A 23,599-nucleotide genomic window follows, 5' to 3' on the forward strand; every position below is an offset into this window, starting at 1 on the left:
TGTATTCTGTTCCATTGATCTATGTGTCTGTTTTTATGCCAATACCATGCTGTTTTAATTACTGTAGTGTTGTAGTATAATTTGATATCAGATAGTGTGATACCTCCTGCTTTGTTCTTATTTCTCAGGATTGCCATGGTAATTTGGGGTCTTTTATGGTTCCTTATAAATTTTAGGATTATTTGTTCTAGTTCTGTGAAAAATATCATTGGTATTTTGATGGGGATTGCGTTGAATCTGCACATTGCTTCGGGTAGCATGGACATTTTAACTATACTCTTCCTATCCATGAGCATGGTATATGTTTCCATTCATTTGTATCATCTTTAATTTCTTATTCAATGTCTTATAATTTTCTGAGTATAGGTCTTTTACTTTCTTGGGTAAATTTATTCCAAAGTATTTTTTTTTTTTTGATGCAATTGTAAATGGGGTTGTTTTCTTAATTCTCTTTCTCATAGTTCATTATTGGTGTATAAAAATGCAATCAATTTCTGAATATTAATTTTGTATCCTGCTACTTTACTAAATTAATTTATCAGTTCTAATAGATTTTTGGTGGAATCTTTGAGGTTCTCTAAATATAGTATCCTGTCACCTGCAAATAATGATGATTTTACTTCCTCCTTTCAAATTTAGATGCCTTTTATTTCTTTTTCTTGTCTGATCACTGTGGCTAGAACTTCTAGTACTATGTTGAATAAAAGTGGTGATTGTGGACATCCTTGTCTTCTTCATGATCTTAAGGGAAATGCTTTTAGCTTTTCCCCATTGAGAATGATATTAGCGGTGGTTTTGTCATATACGGCCTGTATGATGCTGAGATATGTTCCCTTTATTCTCACTTTGGTAAGAGTTTTTATCATAAATGAATGCTGGATTTTGTCAAATGCTTTTTCTGCATCTATTGATATGACCATATGATTTATTTTTCATTTTGTTTATGTGGTATATCTCATTAATTGATTTTTGGATATTGAACCAACCTTGCATACCAGGAATGAATCCTACTTGATTGTGGTGTATGATCTTTTTAATGTATTGCTGAATTCGATTTGGTAATATTTTGTTGAGGATTTTTGCATCTATGTTTATTAGGGATAACAGCCTATAGTTTTCTTTGTTTGTAATGTCTTTGTCTGGTTTTGGAATCAGGGTAATGATGGCCTCATTAAATGAGCTTGGGAGCCTTCCCTCCTATTGGATTTTTTGAAATAGTTTGAGGAAAATAGGTGTTAATTCTTTTTTAAATGTTCTGTAAAATTCACCTGTGAAGCCATCTGGTCCAGGGATTTTGTTTGTTGGGAGCTTGTTGATTACTAATTCAATTTTATTGTTAGTATTCAGTCTGTTCAGATTTTCTGTTTCTTCTTGATTCAGCCTTAGAAGATTGTATGCTTCTAGGAATTTCTCCATTTCTTCTAGAGTGTCTAATTTGATGACATATAGTTGCTCATAATATTTTCTTAAAATTTTTTGTATCTTTTTGGTGTCAGTTGTCACTTTCATTTCTGATTTTATTTATTTGGGTCTTCTCTCTTCTTTTTTGAAGTGTCTGGTTAGAAGTTTGTCAATTCCCCCCCCCCCCAAAAAAAAAAAAAAAAACAGCCCTTAGTTTCATTGCTCTTCTGTATTATTCTTTCAGTCTCTACTTCCTTTATTTCTGCTTTGATCTTTATTATTTCCTTCCTTCTGCTCACTTTGAGCTTTGTTTGCTGGTTCTTTGTCCAGTTCCCTTAGCTGTAAAGACAGATTGTTGATTTGAGATTTTTCTTGTTTCTTCAAATAGGCCTGCACTGCTGTGAATTTCCCTTTTAGGATTGCTTTTGTTGTGTCCCATAGATTTTGTGTTACGTTTTCATTTTCATTTTCATTTGTCTCAAGGTATCTTTTGATATTTTTCCTTGATCTCATCGTTGACCCATTTATTGTTTAGTAGTATGTTATTTAGTCTCCATGTGTTTGTGTGTTTTTCAGTTTTTTTCTTGTGTGATTTCTAGTTTCATACCACTCTGGTCAGAGAAGACACTTGTTATGAATTCAGTCTCCTTAAATTTATTGAGACTTGTTTTGTGACCTAATATGTGGGCAAAGACTATAATTGACTTACGTACTCCACTGGGAAGAAGAGATGACTTTTTTCTTACTCATTTTACAAATTAAAATTAGGCAGTTGCTATTACTAGGGAACTGGAATTGTCTAGTCAGGCAGTTTTCTTGACCATTAAGTAAGAAAAGGCCTTTTCTCATTCAATGTTAGTCAGTACCACAATTTCTTTGGTTTAAATGTATTGTTTCACTCCCAAATTCATCAAATAGTTCACTGTAGCTGAGATGCACATTAGTATTTCTTACCTGGAATACCCAAAAGATGCAATAGAAAAATTTATTTATGTAAAAGATTAAGACCATAAAACTAGTTGAGTTGTTTTCGTTTTGTTTGCTTCATCTTTATCTTTTTCTCTAAAGAAACATGAAGTGATTGTATCTAAAATAATTATTCAATATTTTAACGATAATATTACAGTGACCTTTGTTATACTCTATGTACTTTTGTATCTTTAAAGTAAAAAACATTTTTCCTGAAATTTAGTTCTGGATGTACTCTCAATAGCAAGCCCCAAAGAAGATATTAGTATTAGTTTCATATGGTATTTTCTCTCGTGTTACGAAGATTTAAGCATTGCCATGTATGGTTTTATATTATTAAATATATATGAGCTTTGTTCCCCTACCAAATTTGTAACTTTTCAAGATTCTGTGTCCATGTTTTGTATCCTTGCTTTTTTTCCTTATGGCCAGTTCATAAATACCTCACTGAGTTATTCCTTAATCACTTTTTTCAGGGAAGATAGCCAGTCTAAAAATATAATTCAAAATAATTTGCTCCTTGTAACTTAATCTTATAGAGATACTGAGTTTGGGGGCAGGGATTATCTAGATTATAGATAAGTAAAGGTATTTCAGTACCAAATTATTATATCCAGGATTACTAAGAAGTAACCTTGATTTCTAGTTTGCTATACAAGCATATGAACAAACAGAATACTGTGTTTGAACCTAAAGAACTTTGAGTACAATTTGTTATGGTATAGTTTATGGAAAGTCTTTTCTGTGGTTCTAAGTACTTTTGCATATTTTATACTATGGTGTATTCTAAAACAAACCTTAACAATACTTGTAATATTTAGATTAACTTGAGGTATAGATGATACTTACAGGTACTTTTGAAGATAATTGTTTCATAAAACTACATGTGATCAATATCAATTGATTAATAATCTTAATAAAGCTTACTATAATAGGATTCAGCCCATTTGAAACTTGTAGTTCATAAGTTATGTATATGTAAGAAACTATTTGTAGTTGGCATAGAATCTTTGCTTTACTTTATTTTTATATCAAATTTGAAGTAAACTTCTGATTTTGTTCTTATTTTTAGCTGTAGCACCAGTTGTACCTGATTTAAGTAGTGACATTGATACAAGTAATTTTGATGACTTGGAGGAAGATAAAGGAGATGAAGAAACATTCCCCATACCTAAAGCTTTCGTTGGCAATCAACTACCTTTTGTAGGATTTACATATTATAGCAATCGTAGGTAAGTATAGCAGTCGGAGCTAACCATTGATTTTAAGGATAAGTACTAAACGTTGTTATATTTTCTTAGGCATATCTAAAAATCATTTTAAGAACATTTAAAGTATCTTAATATGCCATTTTTCAGGAACACATGATATTTCTAGTATTTGATATTTAATTTTTTTCAGACTCATCCATGTTCTGGATACTGTTTTTCAGAAATTCTTTGCTAAATGCTACACTGTATATCTTCAAGTTATAAAAATTAATAGATTAGAAGATTCTATTAATACTGATATTTTTGGTTAATTTTGTTATGCAAAGAGTTCTCGTTTTTTAATACATTTTGGAACAATGAATAATTTTCTAGTATAATCATCACTATCTTGATGTTCACAAAGGCCTATAATTTTCAGGTCTTCAAAAATTGATTCCTTCCAAAAGTACTAAATGAATTCACTGTGTCATGTAGCATGTAAGACCTTGTGACCATAGGCAAATAACTTTAACCTTTTATGCCTCTATTGCCTTAAAAATAGGGATGAGGATGATGATAATATTTTTCTCATAGTGTTGTTGTAAGGATTTAGCAAATCACAAGAGTAAAACAGAACAATGCTTTGCGTGGAGTAAGCACTCAATTAATGTTAATTTATTAGTGTGAGCTAATGTTAGCTTTAATTATTTCAAGTAGACTTGAGATATAAGTTAAGTATTTAACATTATTTCACTTTGCTGAGCATTCATTTATTCATTCATTCAACAAACATGTTTGACAATTTACTCTTGTCAGGTTCATACTAAGCACCACAGTACAGAGAGAGGATGAAGAAGATACAGTACCTTCTTTTAAGATGCTCATATCCTAGTGAGGATATGGATAAATTGTACAATATAGGTTGATAAGTCCTGCACAATAGAAATCTAAACAAAGTGCTGCACCAGCATACAGTGAATCATATGGCAACGTTTACTAGATGTATCAACTCTATTTATTAAATTTATTTTATTTGCTTCTGATAAAATTATAGTCCATTAGAATGATACCACGTATTTGAATTGCTTGCAGTAATTATTAAATTTGAGGTTATTATCAACTAACTTTATTTTAAAGTGAGGATCATTTTAGTCAAAACTTTTTTATAAGAGCTGATTCAGGTCAAGTTTAGAAAACAAGAAGGCAATTTAGTCCTGGCTTATGAAATTTTTCTAATAACTATAAGACAGTACTGAATATTTTTTGTTGTATCACCAACCAGGTACCGGTAGGTAGTATTTGAGTTTTGACCCTTAGAAAAATCCAATATTTTAATCCTTTTTCTCTTCCTAACATTTCATGAGTATAATATTACAGCTATTTTATATTGACATACATACACAGTGAAGCTTCAAAGTGGTTTTTGCTGAAGCAGCCTTTTATTGTTTTGTATTTTTATCAGTTATTCTTGGGTTGGTTTCTGAAACACTCTAGATTTTGAGTTAATTACTTAGGTTTATGCAAAGGTCATTTTCAAGTAAACATTACATTGTCATGCATTTGATTATGTTGTCTGGTTTTTCCTTTTATTCATATGCTGTATATCCCAAACTAACTTCTTAGTTTCTTAAAAGTAGAAATTGTACTCTGTTCGTAAGCACCACCACCTTATTGAGTAATACGAGCTGTGATCAAAAAATATGGTGAATGCTGCTGCCACATGCCATCCAACAGAAAGGCAGGGATCTTCAATATGGGAGGCAGTGCGTCGAACCTTAGTAACAGTGTGTGACAAGTTTCAACTTGTTTGGTGCGGTTAGTTGGGTGTGAGCTACGGTTGAGAAAAGGTGTGTTTTAAAGTGTGCCATAAATCATCCTCCATCATGATAGCACTCTGTTTTACACATCACTTCTGGTATATGGCAATTTCTGTCATATAAAAACATTATGGTGTGTCTTCGTCCACCTTATTCACCAGATCTGGCACCATGTGACTTTCCCAAAGTCAAAATTATTCAGGACATTGAGGCAGCCACAACAGCGCAACTAAAGACACTCATGAAATAGGGTTTCCAGAACTGCTTCAGAAAGTGGCAAGAACAATGGGATAAGAGTGTTCGAAGTGAGGGGGAGTATTTTGAGAGGGATTAATGGCCATGTGTCTTTTACTGTAATACATTTTTTTTTTAAATTTAGACATTTACTGTATTTTTTAATCACACTTCGTTGTAGTGTTGTTTAATAGTTGCTTATTACATGAATGGTCAAAGATACAGTTATGCTTAATAAAGAAGAAATCAACAAAATATTGATTAGCCTTATTGTAATGTGTAGGTATAATTTTGAATTACTGGCATAAAATAGAAAACTTCAGAAATTCTTCTGAAATTCAGACATGCTTTCAATTTCCAAGGGCAGAGATTTTTATTGCTAAAGTACAGCTGAATTAAAAGTGATTTTAGGGCCGGCCTGGTGGCTCAGGCGGTCAGAGCTCCATGTTCCTAACGCTGAAGGCTGCCGGTTCGATTCCCACGTCGGCCACATGGCTCGTTTGGAGCGCAGACTCTCAACGACAAGGTTGCCATTCGACTCCTCGACTCCCGCAAGGGGTGGTGGGCTGTGCCCCCTGCAACTAAGATTGAACATGGCACCTTGAGCTGAGCTGCCGCTGAGCTCCCAGATGGCTCAGTTGGTTGAAGCACGTCCTCTCAACCACAAGGTTGCTGGTTGTCTCCTGCAAGGGATGGTGGGCTGTGCCCCCTGCAACTAACAACGGCAACTGGAGCTGAGTAGCTCCCTCCACAACTAAGATTGAAAGGACAACAACTGGACTTGGAAAAAGTCCTGGAAGTACATACTGTTCCCCAATGAAGCCCTGTTCACCTCCGCCCCCCCCCCCCAAAAAAAAGTGATTTTAAAAACAGCCTTAAACTTTAGCTATGTTTCTTATAGTCTAACTCCTCTTTCATAAAAGTTCCCTAAATTTACACTTTCTACATAAAAACAACATAATATGCAAAAGAACCTTGAAAGAAAATAAAACAAGAAGTATAGCAATGAATGTGTACAGGTAGTGTTCTTACATTTGCAGTGCTGCATTCAGAGATACTATGCAGAAGACTAAATATCAACTTCAGTTATACAGCATATTAAATTTAGAAAGTATCTTAGAGATCAAATAGTGCGGTCTATCTAATTCAGATTCTACTGGCATTGCTGTATATTTTTATTTATTTAATGCAGACTCTCACACTGAATTTCTGAGATACTTAATAGTCAATGGAATTAAATTGCACTACATACAGAATGTGTCATTTGTTACATGGGACCTTTTTCTGTGCAAATCTGCTTTGTAGCACCTGTTGTTGTCTCCTGATTATTTTTCCAAGGAAACATAGGAAGGGACATTTTCCTGCTGTTTCTTTTACAGCACTGTTATATATGTTTAAGGACATAGTTAAAGAACACTTGATTATCTTCTATTTTTCACTATTTAATATGTAGTACATCAACAACCATCCCATAATGGCTGTAAAGTATACTGTTACTATTTGGTACTTTTTTGAGAGCTGTACTAGTTAAGGCAGTGACTGGTGGCAATAGTAGAAGTGTTAATAATAGTAATAGTTGCATGGTAGAGAAAGTAGCAGGGGCAGTGGCAGCAGCAGCAGTAGTACCTTACCTGTACTCAAGTTTTAAAAAGCAGAGCAACTACAATACTGAACAAAAAACAAACGTAGTATTTGTCATTGGTTGTTATTGGGTATTAAAGAGTTTTTTGTTCACTTTTAAAATCTTTTTTCTTCCCAGATACGTATCTTCAGCAAATCCTAATGATAACAGAACAAGCTCCAATGCAGATAAAAGCTTGGTAGGCATTTTCTTATTGTTTTTTTAAAAAGTCTTGTGGATAATGTGTTTTGTGTGCATGATATTAAGCATGCATATTCATGCTTAAGTAAGCATGCATTCATTGCTCCTGAATATGTTGTTAGTGAACTTAAATTTTCATAGCAGTTTTTACCTTCTGTCCTCTCCAGTTTGATTTCTTGCCTAAATATCAAATGGGATATTATATGTGGAGGCAGTTAGTAAACTATAAATTGCTACACAGATGGACATTGGTGGTTTTTCTAATCCTTAAAATTAGGAATTTATGATAAATCAATGTATCCGTAAGGGTCTTCACAGGAAAACAGATGGCACATTTGAAAGATTTAAATAAAGAGAATTTTTTGTGTGTGATAAGATATACATAACACAAAATGTACCATTTTTAATCACACAGTTCAGTGACATTAAGTACATTCACATTGTTGTGCAACCATCACCATACATCTCCACAACCATTTCTTCATCCCAAACTAAAACTCCGTACACATTAAACTCCCTATTCCACTCTCTTCTCCAGCCCCTAGTAACCACTGTTCTTTCTGTCTCTGAATTTGACTATTTAGATACTTCATATAAGTAGAATCATACAATATTTGACTTTCTGTGATTGGTTAATTTCACTTAGCATAATGTCCTTAAGAGTCATCCATGTTGTAGCATGTGTCAGTTGTATTCCTTTTTAAAGCTGAAAATATTCTGTTGTATGTATGTACCACATTTCGTTTATTTATTTATTAAATGAAGAGAGTTTAATAAATGGAAGAGTGGTATGAGCAGGGTCTTGGGGAGCAATAAATAAAGGGTACTAAAGCACCCACTGATTAACAACAGTGGGAAGCCATTGCCCGCCTGAAGGGACAAGGAGAGACAAGTCTTGTTATCACAGTTCTAAGAAAGTCTAGAATCATAAAAGAAGCACAGAACATAGAACACTGCCAGAACCACAGTAATACAAGAAGAGTGTGGGGAGAGTGAATAGTATTTCATTTCTCCCATCTTCTGATTTTCTGCTGGTGTTCCCTGTAAGCTGAAAACAACCTTAAAATTAAAGGGCAATGGAGCCCAGGTAATGTAGTCTGTAGATTTCAAGGCAAAGAAGGACAGAGGGTGGATCTTCAAGGCTAGAAGGAAAAAGGTTCAAATGAAGAATGACTGTACTGGTTTGTCCACTGAAAATTACTGGAAGTAAATATTAGAGACATTAGTCCTTTCTGTTGTTCATATAGCTCAGGTTCATGAGACAGGTGACAGAGGTTAAAGCAAAAAATATTACTTGCTTACATTTGAGAAGGTCCCTTTTGGGTTAACTAGACTTTTCTTATAAGTATCAGAAATAATTATCTGGCCATTCTTAGAGCACTTCTTTGAAGTTTATGTGTCCTAGAGCCTACTTAATTTTAACTGAGAGGGGAGTAGGTAGCAGTCATTTTTAGAAGCTGATATAATTCTCTTTCTCCTTGATATATTTACTCTTAAATATCAGGGAACATGTAATGGGAAGGGAAAGTGAGAAAAAGGGAAATGAACTATGTGAGTACCTGTTATTTGTTTTAGCCATCTTTCTCTCTTAAATTCTCATCCCAGTAGAGCTATTTGCCACATTATATAGCTAACAAGGGCTCAGAAATCTTTAAAAATTAAACACCTTTAACCTAGGGAAGGTGACAATAGGAGCTTCCATAAACCAGTTCTCACTGTGTTGCTTATCCTTAGAATTAGTGGTACACAAAGACTTCACAAAATATTCAATGGAATCATGTTTTTTGGAGACTCGTCTTTTTCAGTAATGATTGCCATAAGTTTCTTTCAGTGGCTGCTACCATGTATCTTTTGCTCTGGTAGGATCACAGGGGAAGAAGAAAACTATTGGCATGCCTTCTATTTTTATTAACGTAGAACTAAGTACAAAAGTCAACTAATTTAATTTCAGCTCTTCCTTGAAAGCCTTCTAGCAGAGATGCTAATGAACTTTACAGTTGTGAAATACAATGTATAATTTTCATTCCATATCTTACTACTTTATTTATTTATGTATTGATGTATTTATTTATTGCTGCATTTGACACTGACTAATCCCTCTTCCATGGAACTTCAAGTTTTTGTAACTTTTTAATGCTACCATTCTTTCTTTTTTTCTTCCTGCCTCTTTGCAGGATCTCCTCCCTCCCTGCACACCCTTTTCTTCCTCTTCCCTCCTTGAATTATTAAATGTTTCTCAAGGTGGTTTTGATCTTGGCTCTATTCATTTTCTATAGGTAATTTCATGTGTGTCCGGCATGTTCCTCTGAGCTCCAGACCAGAATCTCTCTTCTGTCTCTGACTGGACTTCTCTTCCTGCATCTTTCAGGCACTTCAACATAGGCCAGAGCTAAACTCACAGGTCTTCTCTCTCCATCCCTTCCTAAGCAGTTCTTGTTTGTGTTACTTATCTTATGTAATGGTACTCTGTCTGTTCTTATTTCTAATCATTTGTTTGGTTATAAATTCTGACTTGTAATTGATAATTATCCATTTCTTCCTCTTCATTCATAGAGCCTCTGCCTTATATCAGACCTATATACTCTTTTGCCTGGACTGTCTCAGTAGCCTGTTAACTGGTTAACTGGTAGAATTTCTCTACTGTCCAAATCTATTCACCTTATTATTACTGAAGTGATGTTTCTGAGGTACCAGTACTGTGTCATTTCCCTTTTTAACATGCTTATACGGTCAAAGCCCCCAACTCCTAGTTTTGCATACAAGGATCATGGTCCCTCTCACCTTTTCAGATTTTATGTGACTTTTCTCCCTGTTATATGCTCTGCCTATACCTAATTTCTTTCCATTTCCCAAATACATCATATTTTCTTCTGTCTCTCTACTTTTGGAAGTCTAAAATGCCTTACTTATACCACATTCTCTGTTTGGTAAATCTCTCTTATCTTGTAGGTCTCATCTCAAACATTACATCTTCCTGGAAGAATTAGATGTGACTTCTTCTCTCCTTTATAACTTTTTGTATATAATTTTGTTATCACCACATTGTATTATAATACTTATATACCTTTGGATTATTATAGGTTCTTTTCACCCTCCCATGCCCTTATGCCCCACTATTTAACTATTAGTTTCATGAGAATAGGGACCAAATCTTTAATTTTTGTATTATTAATGCCTACCGCAGTGCCTGACACGTGTAGGTGTTAGAAAAAATGCTTGTTAAATTAATAATAAAAATTTCAGATAGAAAGGAAAAGGATAAGATTGAACCAAATAATTTCCTCCTAAACAGGTATAAAATGGTAACATAAACTTGCTATTTTTAAATTCTCTATGAATATTCTTAGTAGAATGAGTTTTGTTTGTTTTCAATTAAAGCAGGAAAGTTTGCAAAAAACAATTTATAAGCTGGAAGAACAGCTGCATAATGAAATACAGTTAAAAGACGAAATGGAGCAGAAGTGCAGGTGAGAATATACTTGTATGTTTTTTACATTAAAAATTGTGTAGCAAAGTTTATTTTAAAGCTTGCACCCTATAAACACTTGAAAGTTGACATAAGTAAAGTGGGGGTATAAAGGTTGCTACTGATACACAGTCAGTAAAGAATGTCTAGGCTAGAATTGGAAAGTAATATTTATGTTGGCATTAGTTACAACTGTATTTTCCTCAGAATATTTAAAGTACGTTTGCTCCCCACAGCCTTTATTTAAAAATTGTAGTATCGATTCACTTAGTGCCTGATTTATTGCTTTTCTCCTATTTTAATTAGCTAGCTAAAAGAGCAAATTAATTTATGTTAAATAAGAGGCTTTCTAAAATTAGAAAGATGCTTTCTAAAATTAGAAGATTAAAATTCACTAAACTTTTGATATAGACATTCTAATTTCCACTATGATTCTTTGGAGCAGTAACTCAGAATTTTTCTCCTATGAGTCTAAATCTAAGAAGAGTTTGTATATTTATGAAAATATAGGAAGATTATTTTAAATAATCTAGCATAATAGTGCAAGTTTTACTTATTAATTACAAACAATAACTTTTTATAATTATATTTTTAGTAGACAGTATTGAATAAATGAAATAAAATACAGAAATAAGTTGGAGGTTAGATATGCAACAAATGGAATTGAGAAAACTGGCAATTTTGTGACTGGGAGTGAGCGGAAACAAGTGAAATTCTCACTGCATACCGTTCCTGATAGGTTAAATGGTTATGTATGTGATACAAATATTTTTTATAAAAGCAATTGAATGTAAGTAAATAATCAACTGATGCCAGGATTTGGAAGGGATTTCTAAGTATAAAATGTAGAAATAAGGGGAGGAAATGGATAGATATTATTACATAAATGTTGGAAATTTCTTACATTCAAAAAAATATTATCATCAAAATTAGAAGGCAAATGACAAATTGCTAGTGGTAGTGGTGATGGAGATCACTTCAGGAAGAAAAAAGAGTGGCCAATAATCACATGAAAATGTAAGATGAGACTGTGAAGGTCAACAGAGTCTAGATCTTGGAGGACTTTGTTTTTGACAAGCTAAAATATTTGTAATTTTTATCCTAAGTATGATGGAAAAACACTAAGTTATTAAACGAAGAAGTGAAAAAAACTTTTAAAAGATAAAAAAATACTAATCAGATTTGCTTTTTAAAAAGAACTGGTTAGTTGGCAGCACTTGACATTTATTCAACCAAATGGAAATGAGGAAGATGAATCAAGGATGATTCCCAAATGGTGTCCTTTACTTAGGGACACTTAGAGGAGAAGCAGATTAGTGGGTGGAGGTGTGAAGCAGAGGGAATAAGTTTAGTTTTGGGCATGCTAAATGAGGTATTTGATGAGACATCCATGTGAAATGTTGCATATACAGATTTGAAGCTCAGAATTATGTTTTGAGCCAAAAAAAAATGAATTGTGATAAATATAATACACTTTTCAGTTTATCTCAAATTTTTACCAAAGTTGCAAATAGGTATATTTACTGATTTATATATGCCTCCTTTCCCTTCATTTACTTAATCTTGTATTAAAGGTTAAATGGCTAATTTTTATTTGGTAGCAAGTATTGCATAAGTTCAGGAATCCTTAACCTGGAATCCATAGGCCTCTCCTGCAAAGGGTCCATGAATGAAATTCAAGGTCTTTAAACTTGGATGACCAAAAGTGAATATTGTCTCCAACTTATAACTGAAATTCAGCATTCCCTTTAATTATGAACATAGGCAATAATCCACAATTATTCGCATAGCTGTGACTTTTTTAATACCAATAGAAAGTATGTTTTTTCTTATATATAGTTGTTAGTTACTTCTAAATATCATTTATGATCACTACTACTTTAAAATTATTGCCACTAGATGTTGCGATTTAATATATTAACCAAGAAGTACACATACTACTGAATCATACATTTTTTCAAGTTTATGACTATTTCAGTATAATTTGGTTTCTTTTAATCCTATGTATTTTATTTTATGCTTTTAAAAATATTCTGAAAAAAGGCTGTAGGCTTCACCAGATTGCCAAGGAGCTCCACAGCACAACAAAAGTTAAGAAATCTTAGTTAAATGAAAAATTCAGATCTAATCTTTATTGCTTTTGTTTTTACAGAACTTCAAACATAAAACTAGACAAGATAATGAAAGAATTGGATGAAGAGGTACTTTCTGTTTCCTAATCAGAAGTGTTTCTTTTTTGAGAGTTTTCCCCCTTTTTCATATTACTTTGTTTTCGGAGAAAATTACATTTGAACTTTATGGTACATTTTACATATAGTAAATTTACATATAGTAAATTACATTTGAACTTTATTGATTGAAATACGAAGAATTATGATGAAAGCCACACATTGGAACTGCAGGTTGAAGTAATGCAGATTAGATTATACTTTAGTTTCTTTTGTATAGATTTATTCTAGAACAATATTGAAATTTTAGTACAAAAATTTCATTGCAGTGGTTCTTAATAGTTGAAAAGTGAGAAAGGAGCAAGAAAACTAAGAGATGAGAAATTGCAGCTGTAAAATCGGAAAAAGCAAAGAATACAATTTAAAAAGGACTGACTAACATAATTTCATGTGATCAAATGGGAAATACATCAATTTTAAAATTACTCATATTTTCCATGGTCACCTAGCACGAAGTTTTTATTATCAGGGAAACACAGCATAAACATTTCATTATACAGATGTCTGTTGGCAAATACTAAGTCATTTTCATTCCTTTTGGTCAACTTATAACTCTTTCTATAGTGTATATGTAGAGTCCCCTGGAAAAAAAATATCCTCTCTATAGTCTTCCTCTCAGTGATGATTTCCTTTGTCCTTTTTAGATTTAATCTTTTTGATGGTTTTTGTGCTGTGTTAATTTTCTTTAAGGAATAGTATCTGTCAGTGGCCGGTTTTTTTGTTTGGTTTCTTCCCCCACCCACCCCTCCAACCCCGCACTTGTAATTTTATACAGATATATATATATATCATCTGAGAAGATTTAGATATTATTTTACCAACTTGCCATTGGTCAGTGTGTACTTAGTACTATTTATTTGACTGTAAGTATTTAAGAAATCCTTTTCGCATATCCTCCACTTTTTATTTCATTTCTAAAACCCAGATAAAATTCACGTGTTCTAGGTTCAAATTATTCAGCTTTCCACATTCAAAATAGAAAGGTAGATCTTAATTATAACATTAAAATACAGTAGTGCCCTGTTATCTGCGGGGCTATGTTCCAAGACCCTGAGTGGATGCCTGAAACCACAGATAATATCGAATCCTATGTATATGTTTTTTTTCCTTTATATTGTTGCTAATATAATGCATTATGGTCATCTTAAACTAATAAATTTTGCATACCTAGTTCGAATCGGGGACTCTCACTGTCTTATAGGGCAAGTTAATTCTGTTATTAAAAAGTTGTCATTAGGAGATACTATCTGATTTTAAAACAAAAAATCCATCTTAAGTCTTTGTGTCTTGTTGTTTTTTAAGAAGTGTATTCTCACAAACAAATGAGTATTAATTGCAATACTAAATTTTGTCATTATAATTTCAGGGGAATCAGAGAAGAAATCTAGAATCTACAGTGTCTCAGATTGAGAAAGAGAAAATGTTGCTACAGCATAGAATTAATGAGTACCAAAGAAAAGCAGAACAGGAAAATGAGAAGAGGAGAAATGTAGAAAATGAAGGTAAGTTGTTACTTCTTTTTAAAAACACTGGAATTTCTGTCTTATACTATCCTTGAGGTCTTTGTCATAAGATTATCTTAAATTTAGTGCCTATGATATATTTTTGAACCCATAATCCTAAGACATCCCATGTCCCACGATAAATTTATAACATACTAAGGTCAGTAGTAATGTTTTAGCTAGAGTAGTGATTTTTATCCTGTATCTATATTGGAATCTCCTGGAAAGCTTTGAAGAATACTGAGCTTAAACTCCAGAGATTCTAATTTAATTGATCTAGACATGTGGCCTGAGCATTGGTATTTTTAATAAGCTTCCTAGCACTTCTAACAAGAAGCCGCATTAGAGAACTACTAAACTAGAATTTCGTGTGTTTTAATGTTCGTGTTATAAATGCACTTAAAATAGCTTTCTACACCCATTGATCCAGTGATTTCACTTCTAGGAATTTCTTTTACATACATACTTGTGGCACATGCAGATTGATGTATAAACAAGGATATTCATTTAGCATTTTTTAAAATGGCAAATATTATAAACAATGTAAATATAATCAGTGATATAATAAATTTTGGTATACCTGTATGGCAGAATACTATGCATCTTAGAATAAAATATCTCCTGATAGATGTTATAAAAGGATCTCTAAGATGTATCTTTAAGTGGAAAAAAGTACAGATTGTTAAAAACAAGAGTGCTTGTCAGTATAGCTTAAATACAGATATGCATGTGAAAATACACATAGGTGTTATGTGTGTTTTTATATATTAGTGTACTGATACATAGACTATGTTAGGAAGGATATGCAGGAAATTAGTAATAGTTGCAGCTGGGGAGGAGAGTCAAGGGACTGGGAGACAATGTGAAGGCGTGAAGACTCATTCTGCACTGTATTCCATTTGGTGCCTTTTGAATTTTGAACAATTTTAAAAATACTGAACTCTATTCAAAGATTTGTATTACTCAAAAATAAACAATATTAAAACTAGCTTTATAACATTTCACTAATAGATTGACCTTATTAAAGGAATAAAAGAATTTGAAATATTGTGACAGAAACAAATCTATTTTTGCATTCTATATTATAAAATGATGCTCTACTTTTTGATGAATTTAAAATATAAGGACTTCCAAAAAAAAGAAAAAGTATGTACTTCCAAGACGGAATTTTGCTTTTGGAATGGACCTACTGTAGCTGACTATTAGGGCCTAAGACTAAATGTCATTTTTAAAAATAGATTTATATGTTTCCTCCATGAAAACTTTGTAAATTCTATGTCTTAATCCTTTATTTTCTAGTTTCTACATTAAAGGATCAGTTGGAAGACTTAAAGAAAGTCAGTCAGAATTCACAGCTTGCTACTGAGAAGCTGGCACAATTACAAAAGCAGGTCAGTTTTTGGAATGCTTTTTTAAAAAAAATTATAATCAATAAGTTAGATTGTATTTTGGTTAAAAACCTATTTTCTTGCTCTCTTTTTTAATTAGCTAGAAGAAGCCAATGACTTACTAAGGACAGAATCAGACACAGCTGTAAGATTAAGGAAGAGTCACACAGAGATGAGCAAGTCAATTAGTCAGCTAGAGTCCCTGAACAGAGAATTGCAAGAGAGAAATAGAGTTCTAGAGAGTTCCAAGACACAAACAGACAAGGAGTATTACCAGCTGCAAGCTGCTTTCGAAGCTGAACGAAGAGACAGAGGTCATGATTCTGAGATGATTGGAGACCTTCAAGGTAATACTTTTTCTTACTGTAGTGAAATATAATGTAGTATAATGTAGTAAACATAAAATTTACCATGTTAGCCATTTTTAAGTACAATTCAGTGGCATAAAGTACTTTCACATTATTGTGCAACCATCCCTACTATCCATCTCCAGAACTTATTTTCATCCCAAACTAAAACTACATCCACTAAACAGCAGCTCCCCATTACTCACTCTTCTCAGCCCCTGGTAACCACAGCCTATTTTATGTCCCTATGAATTTGACTATCTCATAAAAGTGAAATCAGACAATATTTGTCCTTTTGTATCTTACTCCACTTTGCGTAATGTCCTAAAAGTTCATCCATATTGTAGCACGTATCAGAATTTCCTTCCTTTTTAAGACTGAATATATTCCATTTTATTTTCATAACACATTTTGTTTATCAGTAGAAGATAATTATTTTGGTTTTATTTTAAATTGAGGTTAAAAGCATAAAATTTACCATCTTAATCATTTTTAAGTATAAGGTAATGTATTTTTGATCATATTGCCCTCGTAAAGAAAATGACCTTGGTGAAACCGGAAATGGTTAGCATTTGTCCTCTTTCAGGATAATACCTACATTTGTATCACATTATAATTTCTTTATGCTCGCAGGCACCTCTATGAAGTAGGTAATGTGGCTACATCCCAATTTTACAACCAGATTACTAAAAACTTAATTTTAAAAGGTGCCAAATTCACAAAAGTCCAACTCAAAATGGGACTATTCCAAGCAGAGAGGATTATCGTTATTAAAACCTGGGAATTCCTCATGCATTGTTGGTAGAAATAGAAACTCAGTTGCAGAAATAGAATCTTATTATAAAGAATTAGGTACTTGAGAAGGTTAAGACTAGAGATAACGGCAGTCTCTCAGTCTAAAATAAAAAAATTGATTATAACTAACAGTGAAAAAGGAACAATTTTTATAATGGTAATAAAATTCAATTTGTTTTCAAATAGATGCCTAGTTCTACCCACTTCTCATGCAGTTTTCTTTTTGCTATTCTTATTAGCAATAGCATCTATGCTACCTAATCAAACAGATATGCATGGAAGTTGCCAGATCTCTCAGGGAAAAAATGGGGGTGGGGTAGTCCATAGTCACAGGATGGGAACATAGTTTGGGGTCTCATGGGGCTTGATGATTAGCTATAATTCTGTGGAGAGAGGTCAGGGTCAGTTTTTGTGACTGTGGAAACGGAAATTAAGATCTCCCGTTGGTTCTTAGCAGAGGAGTAGTTGTGCAATCTTATTTCTCAGGGACTAGGCTTAAAATAGATCTAAATGTAATCAAGAAAGTAACCTCATTATGTGTATTAGAAAAGCCTCATATTTGGCTTCCTTAAATTGCTTTTCTAGGCCTTTTTAAATACAGGTTATGAACTATGTGAGAGTCACTTCATCTGCCTCCTTTATAAACAACAAAAAAAAGAGTAGACTAGGTGACCCCCTATAAATCCTACCAGTTCTAACATTCTTTTAAGTCTGTGATCTACAGGATGTGACTGAGTTTTGAATCTATTTCATAGATGTTATTGATGTTAAGGAAAATTCACAGCATGATTTTATTGTTAAAGTTTATCTTTTTTTCCTTTAAGGTTTATTTTTTTTATTTAAATGTGAATCAAAGCTCACACATATTAAAAAATGCACACAATTTATATGAGCCTCAACATACATATAAAGATGCATTATGGTTAAAAAACACATAACAAAATTTTTACATTAATCTTTTATGGTCCTTAAGAAATTTCAGGTCCCTCAAGTATAAATTTCTCACAGTTTAGGATGCTGGACTCCTGGCAGAGTCAGGATTATTTCCTAGTTGAATGTCCTCCATGTATACTCGTGGGCAGAAGCTTCTTTGTTTGTATGGGAAATGACTTCCCAAATATAATTGGATTGTAAATAGTTTAGGCTTTGTGGGCCACATATGATCTCTGTTACATATTCTTTTTTACTTTTTACAACCCTTTAAAAATGAAAAAAAAAAAAAAATCTTCATGTCTACAGAGAAACGGCTACACCTGGACCAGTGTATAGAAAAGGCTGCTGTTATAGACAAAAAGTTCGCTTCCAAAAGTCCAGGCCCTAGAGGCTAAAACAAAAGGGATGAACAGCGGCAGAGGGTTAGGTCATTTGGTTAGAGCGTGGTGCTCTTAACAACAAGGTTGCTGGTTCGATCCCCGCATGGGCTGCTGTGAGCTGTGCCCTCCACAACTAGATTGAAACAACTACTTGACTTGGAGCTGATGGGTCCTAGAAAATCACTCTTAAATAAATAAAAACTTAAAAAAAAAAAAAAAAAAAGAAAGGAATGGACAAAGATCAAAATGTCATGGAGGAACAAAAATTTTAACTGAAATGATGAGTTCTTCGTCTAGTAAGTCTGTGATTCATTCTACAGTTGAAATGCAGAAGGGCAAATTTTTTAAATTAACCTTTTTAAAAATCTTGTTGAGTTGGCTTTTTTTTTTACTTTTTTTTTTGGAAAATTTCAGTCATATACCTTAGGAGAATACTATAATGAACCCCTAGGTACCCATTATCCAGCTTCAGTAATCTTCATCTAGCAGCCAGTCTTGTTTCTTTTATACCCCTACCTTCCCTTCCCAATCCCGTCACACTGAATTATTTTGAAGACAATTGCAGGCACCACATTGTTTAATTTGTAAATATTAATATTTCAGTATCTCTTAAACATAAGGATTTAAATAAAAAACACATATCCACAATATCATTATCAAATCTGGACAATTATTTAATATTGTAATATCTATAGTATTGTAATAGCTATAGTATCGTAACATCTAGTCAATGCTCATATTCTTCCGGTGTCCCAAAATTTGTTGTTGTTGCTGTCGTATTTCACTTGAATTAGGATCCAGTTAAGGTCTACACATTGCATTTCATTATATGTCCCTTGAGTTTTGTTTTTTTCCTTGAGTTTTTTTTTTAATCTGCAGGTTTCCCCTCCCTTTTTTGTTCTTTGTAGTTTGTTGTTGCTTTAGGTTGAAGAAAACAGGGATTTTCTGTTCTATTGAATATCTCCCATTCTGAATTTTGCTGATTTCGTCTACTGGTGTCAATTAACACGTTGCTCTGTCCCTGGTAGTACTTTAAACTGGTAATTCTGGGAAGCTTGATCTATTTTATTTCAGGTAGGACTTTGGCAAGAATACTTGTAAGCCGTATTATTTATGCACCAAGAGACACATAAAGTCTGGCTGTCTCTTTTTGTGATGTTACGAGCCATTGATGACCTTTGTCTAGATCCTTTGTTTTTTTAGAGTTTGCTCTGGTGATGATAATTCTTCATTCACTCATTAACTGGAATACAACTATAAAGATAAATGTTTTCTCATTAATTATACAGTTACCGTTATGTAACAGCTTTTAAAAAAATAAAAGTCAGGTTAAGTACTTGATTCTTTTCCTTTACTGTTTCTTAGAACAGTAAGTTATTTCCCCAGCGTCCTCCACAGGTAACCAATGATATTTTAAAATATATTTATGAACTTACAAATTTTAATATATTTAATATGTTAGCTCACTGCAGTATTATTTATGCTCATTTATGGCTAGTGAGAATTTCTTCAAGTTTAGACACTGCCCTCGTAGTCTTGGATAGCATTTTTTTGGTATGCATAGTATATTTTCCGATCATTTTCTGTCCCAGACCTGGAATCAACCATTTTCCAAGGAACCCTAGTCCTTTTTGTGGCATATGGCATTCAGAGACTAAATCTGGATGCTGTGGGTACTCACTGCTTTTGGATTGGCAAATTTTGTAGAACTTTTTAATAGACAAAGGTAGGAAAAATTAAATAATACAATTTTAATACAGTTTTTTCCTTGCTTAAAATGTGTATACATTTTTTGGCCCCCTTTGTATTGGTGTGTGTGTGTGTGTTTAGTTATAGTTGACATTCAATATTATTTTATATTATTTTCAGGTATACAGTGCAGTGGTTAGGCATTTATATAACCTATGAAATGATCCCCCTGATAAGTCCAGTACCCATCTGGCACCCTACATAATCTTGACAACATTATTGATTATATTCCCCATACTGTATTTCACATCCCAGTGACTGTTTTGTGACTAGCAATTTATACTTTCTAATCCCTTCACCTTCTCTCTCATCCCTCAACCCCCTCCAATCTAGCAACCATCAGTTTTTTCTCTATATCTGAGTCTATTTCTGTTCTGTTTGCTCGTTTATTCTGTTCTTTAAATTCCACATATAAGTGAAATGATATGGTATTTGTCTTTCTCTGTCTGACTTATTTCACTTAGCATAATATCCTCTAGGTCCATCCATGTTGTTGCAAACGGTAAGATTTCATCTTTTTTATGGCAGAGTAATACTCCATTATGTAAATGTACCATAATTTCTTTATCCAATCGTATATTGATGGGCATTTCAGTTTTTTCCATATCTTGGCTATTGTGAATAGCACTGCTGTAAACATAGGGGTGCATATGTTTTTTCAAATTAGTGTTTAGGATTTCTTTATATAAACACCGTTAGTAATATTTTTACAAATAGGACTACATCAAACTAAAAAGATTTTTCCACAGCAAAGGAAACCATCAACTAAACAAAAGACATCCTACTGAATGGGAAAAGATATTTGCCAATGATACATCTGATAGGGGTTAATATCTAAAAGATAAAAAACTTGTACAGCTCAACACCAAAAGCAAACAATCCAATTAAAAAGTGGGCAGAGGACATGAATAGACATTTCTCCAAAGAGGACATACAAATGGCCAATAGCCATATGAAAAGATGTTCAGCGTCACTAATCATCAGAGAAATGTAAATTAAAACCACAGTGAAATGCCACCTCATTTCTGTCAGAATGGTTGTCATCAGTAAATCAACAAACAACAAGTGTTGGCGAGGATGTGGAGAAAAGGGAATCCTCTTGCACTGTTGGTGGGATTGCACATTGGTGCAGCCACTATGGAAATCAGTATGGACATTCCTCAGAAAATTAAAAATAAAACTACCTTATGATCCAGCATTTCCACCCCTGTATATTTTTTTATTGAGGTAAAATTCATGTAACAAAAAATTAACCATTTAAAAGTGTACAATTCAGTGGCATTTAGTGCATTCACAATATTCTGCAATCACCTTCTCTGTTTAGTTTCAAATATTTTAATTATCCCAAAAGAAACCTTGTACCTATTAAGCTGTCCCTTCCTATTTCCCCCTCCACCTAGTCCTTGGCAACCACCAGTGTCCTTTCTACCTCTGAATTACCTATTATGGATATATGACATACAATATGTGACCTTTTGTGTCAGACTTCTTCCACTTCACATATTTTTAGGATTCATCTGTGTTGTAGCATGTATAAGTACTTCATTTATGGCTGAGTAATATTCTGTTGTATGTATATACCATGTTTGTTTAGCCATTCACCTATTGATGAACACTGAGTTATTTCCACCTTTTGGCTATTGTGAATAACAGCGCTGTGAACATTTGTGTACAAGTATTTGTTGGAGTATCAGTTTTCAGATCTTTTAGTTATATATCTGAGAGTAGAATTGCTAGGTCATATGGTAATTCTGTGTTGAACTTCTGAGGATCTTCTAAATTGTTTTCCGCAACAGCTGCAGCATTTTACATTTCCACCAGCAATGTATGAGGGTTCCAGTTTCTCCACGTCCTTGCCAGTACTTGCTATTTAGCTTTTTTAATTATAGACACTTTAAATGGGTGTGAAATAATGTCTCATTGTGGTTTTGATTTTCATTTTCAATTTCCTAATGACTAACAATGGTTGAGCATCTTTTCATGCGCTTATTGGACATTTGTATATCCTCCTTGGAAAAATGTCTGTTTATATCCTTTACCCATTTTTAATTGGGTTGTTTGTCTTTTCGTTGTTGACCTTTCAAAGTCTGGATACTAGACCTTATCAAATATATGATTTGCTCAGTATTTGTTACCATTCTGTAGGTTGTCTTTTCACTTTCTTAATAATGTCCTTTGATGTACAAAAGTTAATTTAGATAAAATCCACTTTATCTATTATGTGTTGCTCATATTTTTGGTGTCATATCTCAAAATACATTGCCAAGTCCAATATTATGAAGATTTTACCCCTATGTGTCTAAAAGTTTTATGGTTTTAACACTTATATTTAGGTCTCTGACGTATATTAAGTTAATTTTGGTGTTGTAAGATGTAGGGGTCCAACCTTATTCTTTGGCCTGTGGATATTCAGTTGTCCTAGCACTGTTTGTTTGAAGAGACAGTTCTTTCCCCTTTGTTTGTTTTTGGCATCCTTGCTGAAAATTAATTGGCAATAAATATATGGATTTGTTTCTGGATTCTCAGTTGTATTCCATTAGTCTATATGTCTGTTCTTTGGCTAGTACCACACTTTTTTGATCATGGTAGCTTTCTTTATAGTAAGTTTTGAAAGAGGAAGTTTGAGTCCTACATCTTTGGTTTCTTTTTTTTTTTCTCAGTATTTTAGTTATTCAAAGCTCCTTAGAATTTCATCTAATTTGAGGATCTGATTTTCCATTCCTATATAAAAGATCCTTGGAATTTTGGTAGGGATTGCACTGAATCTGAAGAGCACTTTGGGTAGTATGGCCATTGTAACATATTAAGTCTGCCAGTCTGTGAACACAGGATATACCAGGGGTGCCAAAAAAATATACACACATTTTAAGAGATGTTATCTATGCTCAAGCAGTAGTTCGCCATAATGAGAAGTGTCTGGACGCTGATGGTAACCACTGTGAGCACCTCTTGTAATTTGCAGAAGTCAAACGTGACCTGTATTCATCTTTTGTTACCAGTATATATTGAGTATTGCAATTAATACAGTTTTTTCCTTTCTTAAAATGTAAATACGTTTTTTGGCATAGCCTGTATTTCCATTTGTTAGGTCTCTTTAAAATTCATTTTAGCAGTGTTGGTTAGTTTTTGGTATACAAGTCTTACACTTCCTTGGTTAATTTATTGCTAGGTATTTTATTCTTTTAAATGCTCTTATAAGTGGAATTGTTTTAATTTTCTTTTTACATTGTTTATTGACTATATTAGCTGTGGGTATTTCATAAATACTCTGTTTTATATATATTTATTTGTTTGGTGTGTTAAGGTTTTATGATTTCTATATCTTCTTACTGGATTACAATTATATTGTTATATATGAAATTAAATGCATCTGACCTT

At 33.1% G+C, this 23,599-nt stretch overlaps 1 protein-coding gene across 4 annotated transcripts in view; it reads left to right on the plus strand.

Moving 5' to 3' along the window:
• The window catches only part of ROCK1 (Rho associated coiled-coil containing protein kinase 1), a 142,554-nt gene that overhangs the window by 77,642 nt on the left and 41,313 nt on the right, over positions 1 to 23,599 (plus strand). For 3 of the 4 annotated variants that reach the window (XR_002138132.2, XM_019741229.2, XM_019741232.2), the window contains exons 10-16: positions 3,443 to 3,602; positions 7,371 to 7,431; positions 10,812 to 10,900; positions 13,052 to 13,100; positions 14,494 to 14,629; positions 15,929 to 16,020; positions 16,118 to 16,364. Coding sequence is in view for 3 of the 4 variants with exons in the window: in XM_019741229.2 (XP_019596788.1) it covers positions 3,443 to 3,602; positions 7,371 to 7,431; positions 10,812 to 10,900; positions 13,052 to 13,100; positions 14,494 to 14,629; positions 15,929 to 16,020; positions 16,118 to 16,364 (834 nt within the window). In the remaining variant the exon portion in view is untranslated. The remainder of the gene's footprint in view (positions 1 to 3,442; positions 3,603 to 7,370; positions 7,432 to 10,811; positions 10,901 to 13,051; positions 13,101 to 14,493; positions 14,630 to 15,928; positions 16,021 to 16,117; positions 16,365 to 23,599) is intronic. The other variant, XM_019741231.2, reaches the window with a different exon arrangement.

This window comes from Rhinolophus sinicus, linkage group LG09 (assembly GCF_036562045.2).
Source record: "Rhinolophus sinicus isolate RSC01 linkage group LG09, ASM3656204v1, whole genome shotgun sequence".
Lineage (NCBI taxonomy): Eukaryota > Metazoa > Chordata > Mammalia > Chiroptera > Rhinolophidae > Rhinolophus > Rhinolophus sinicus.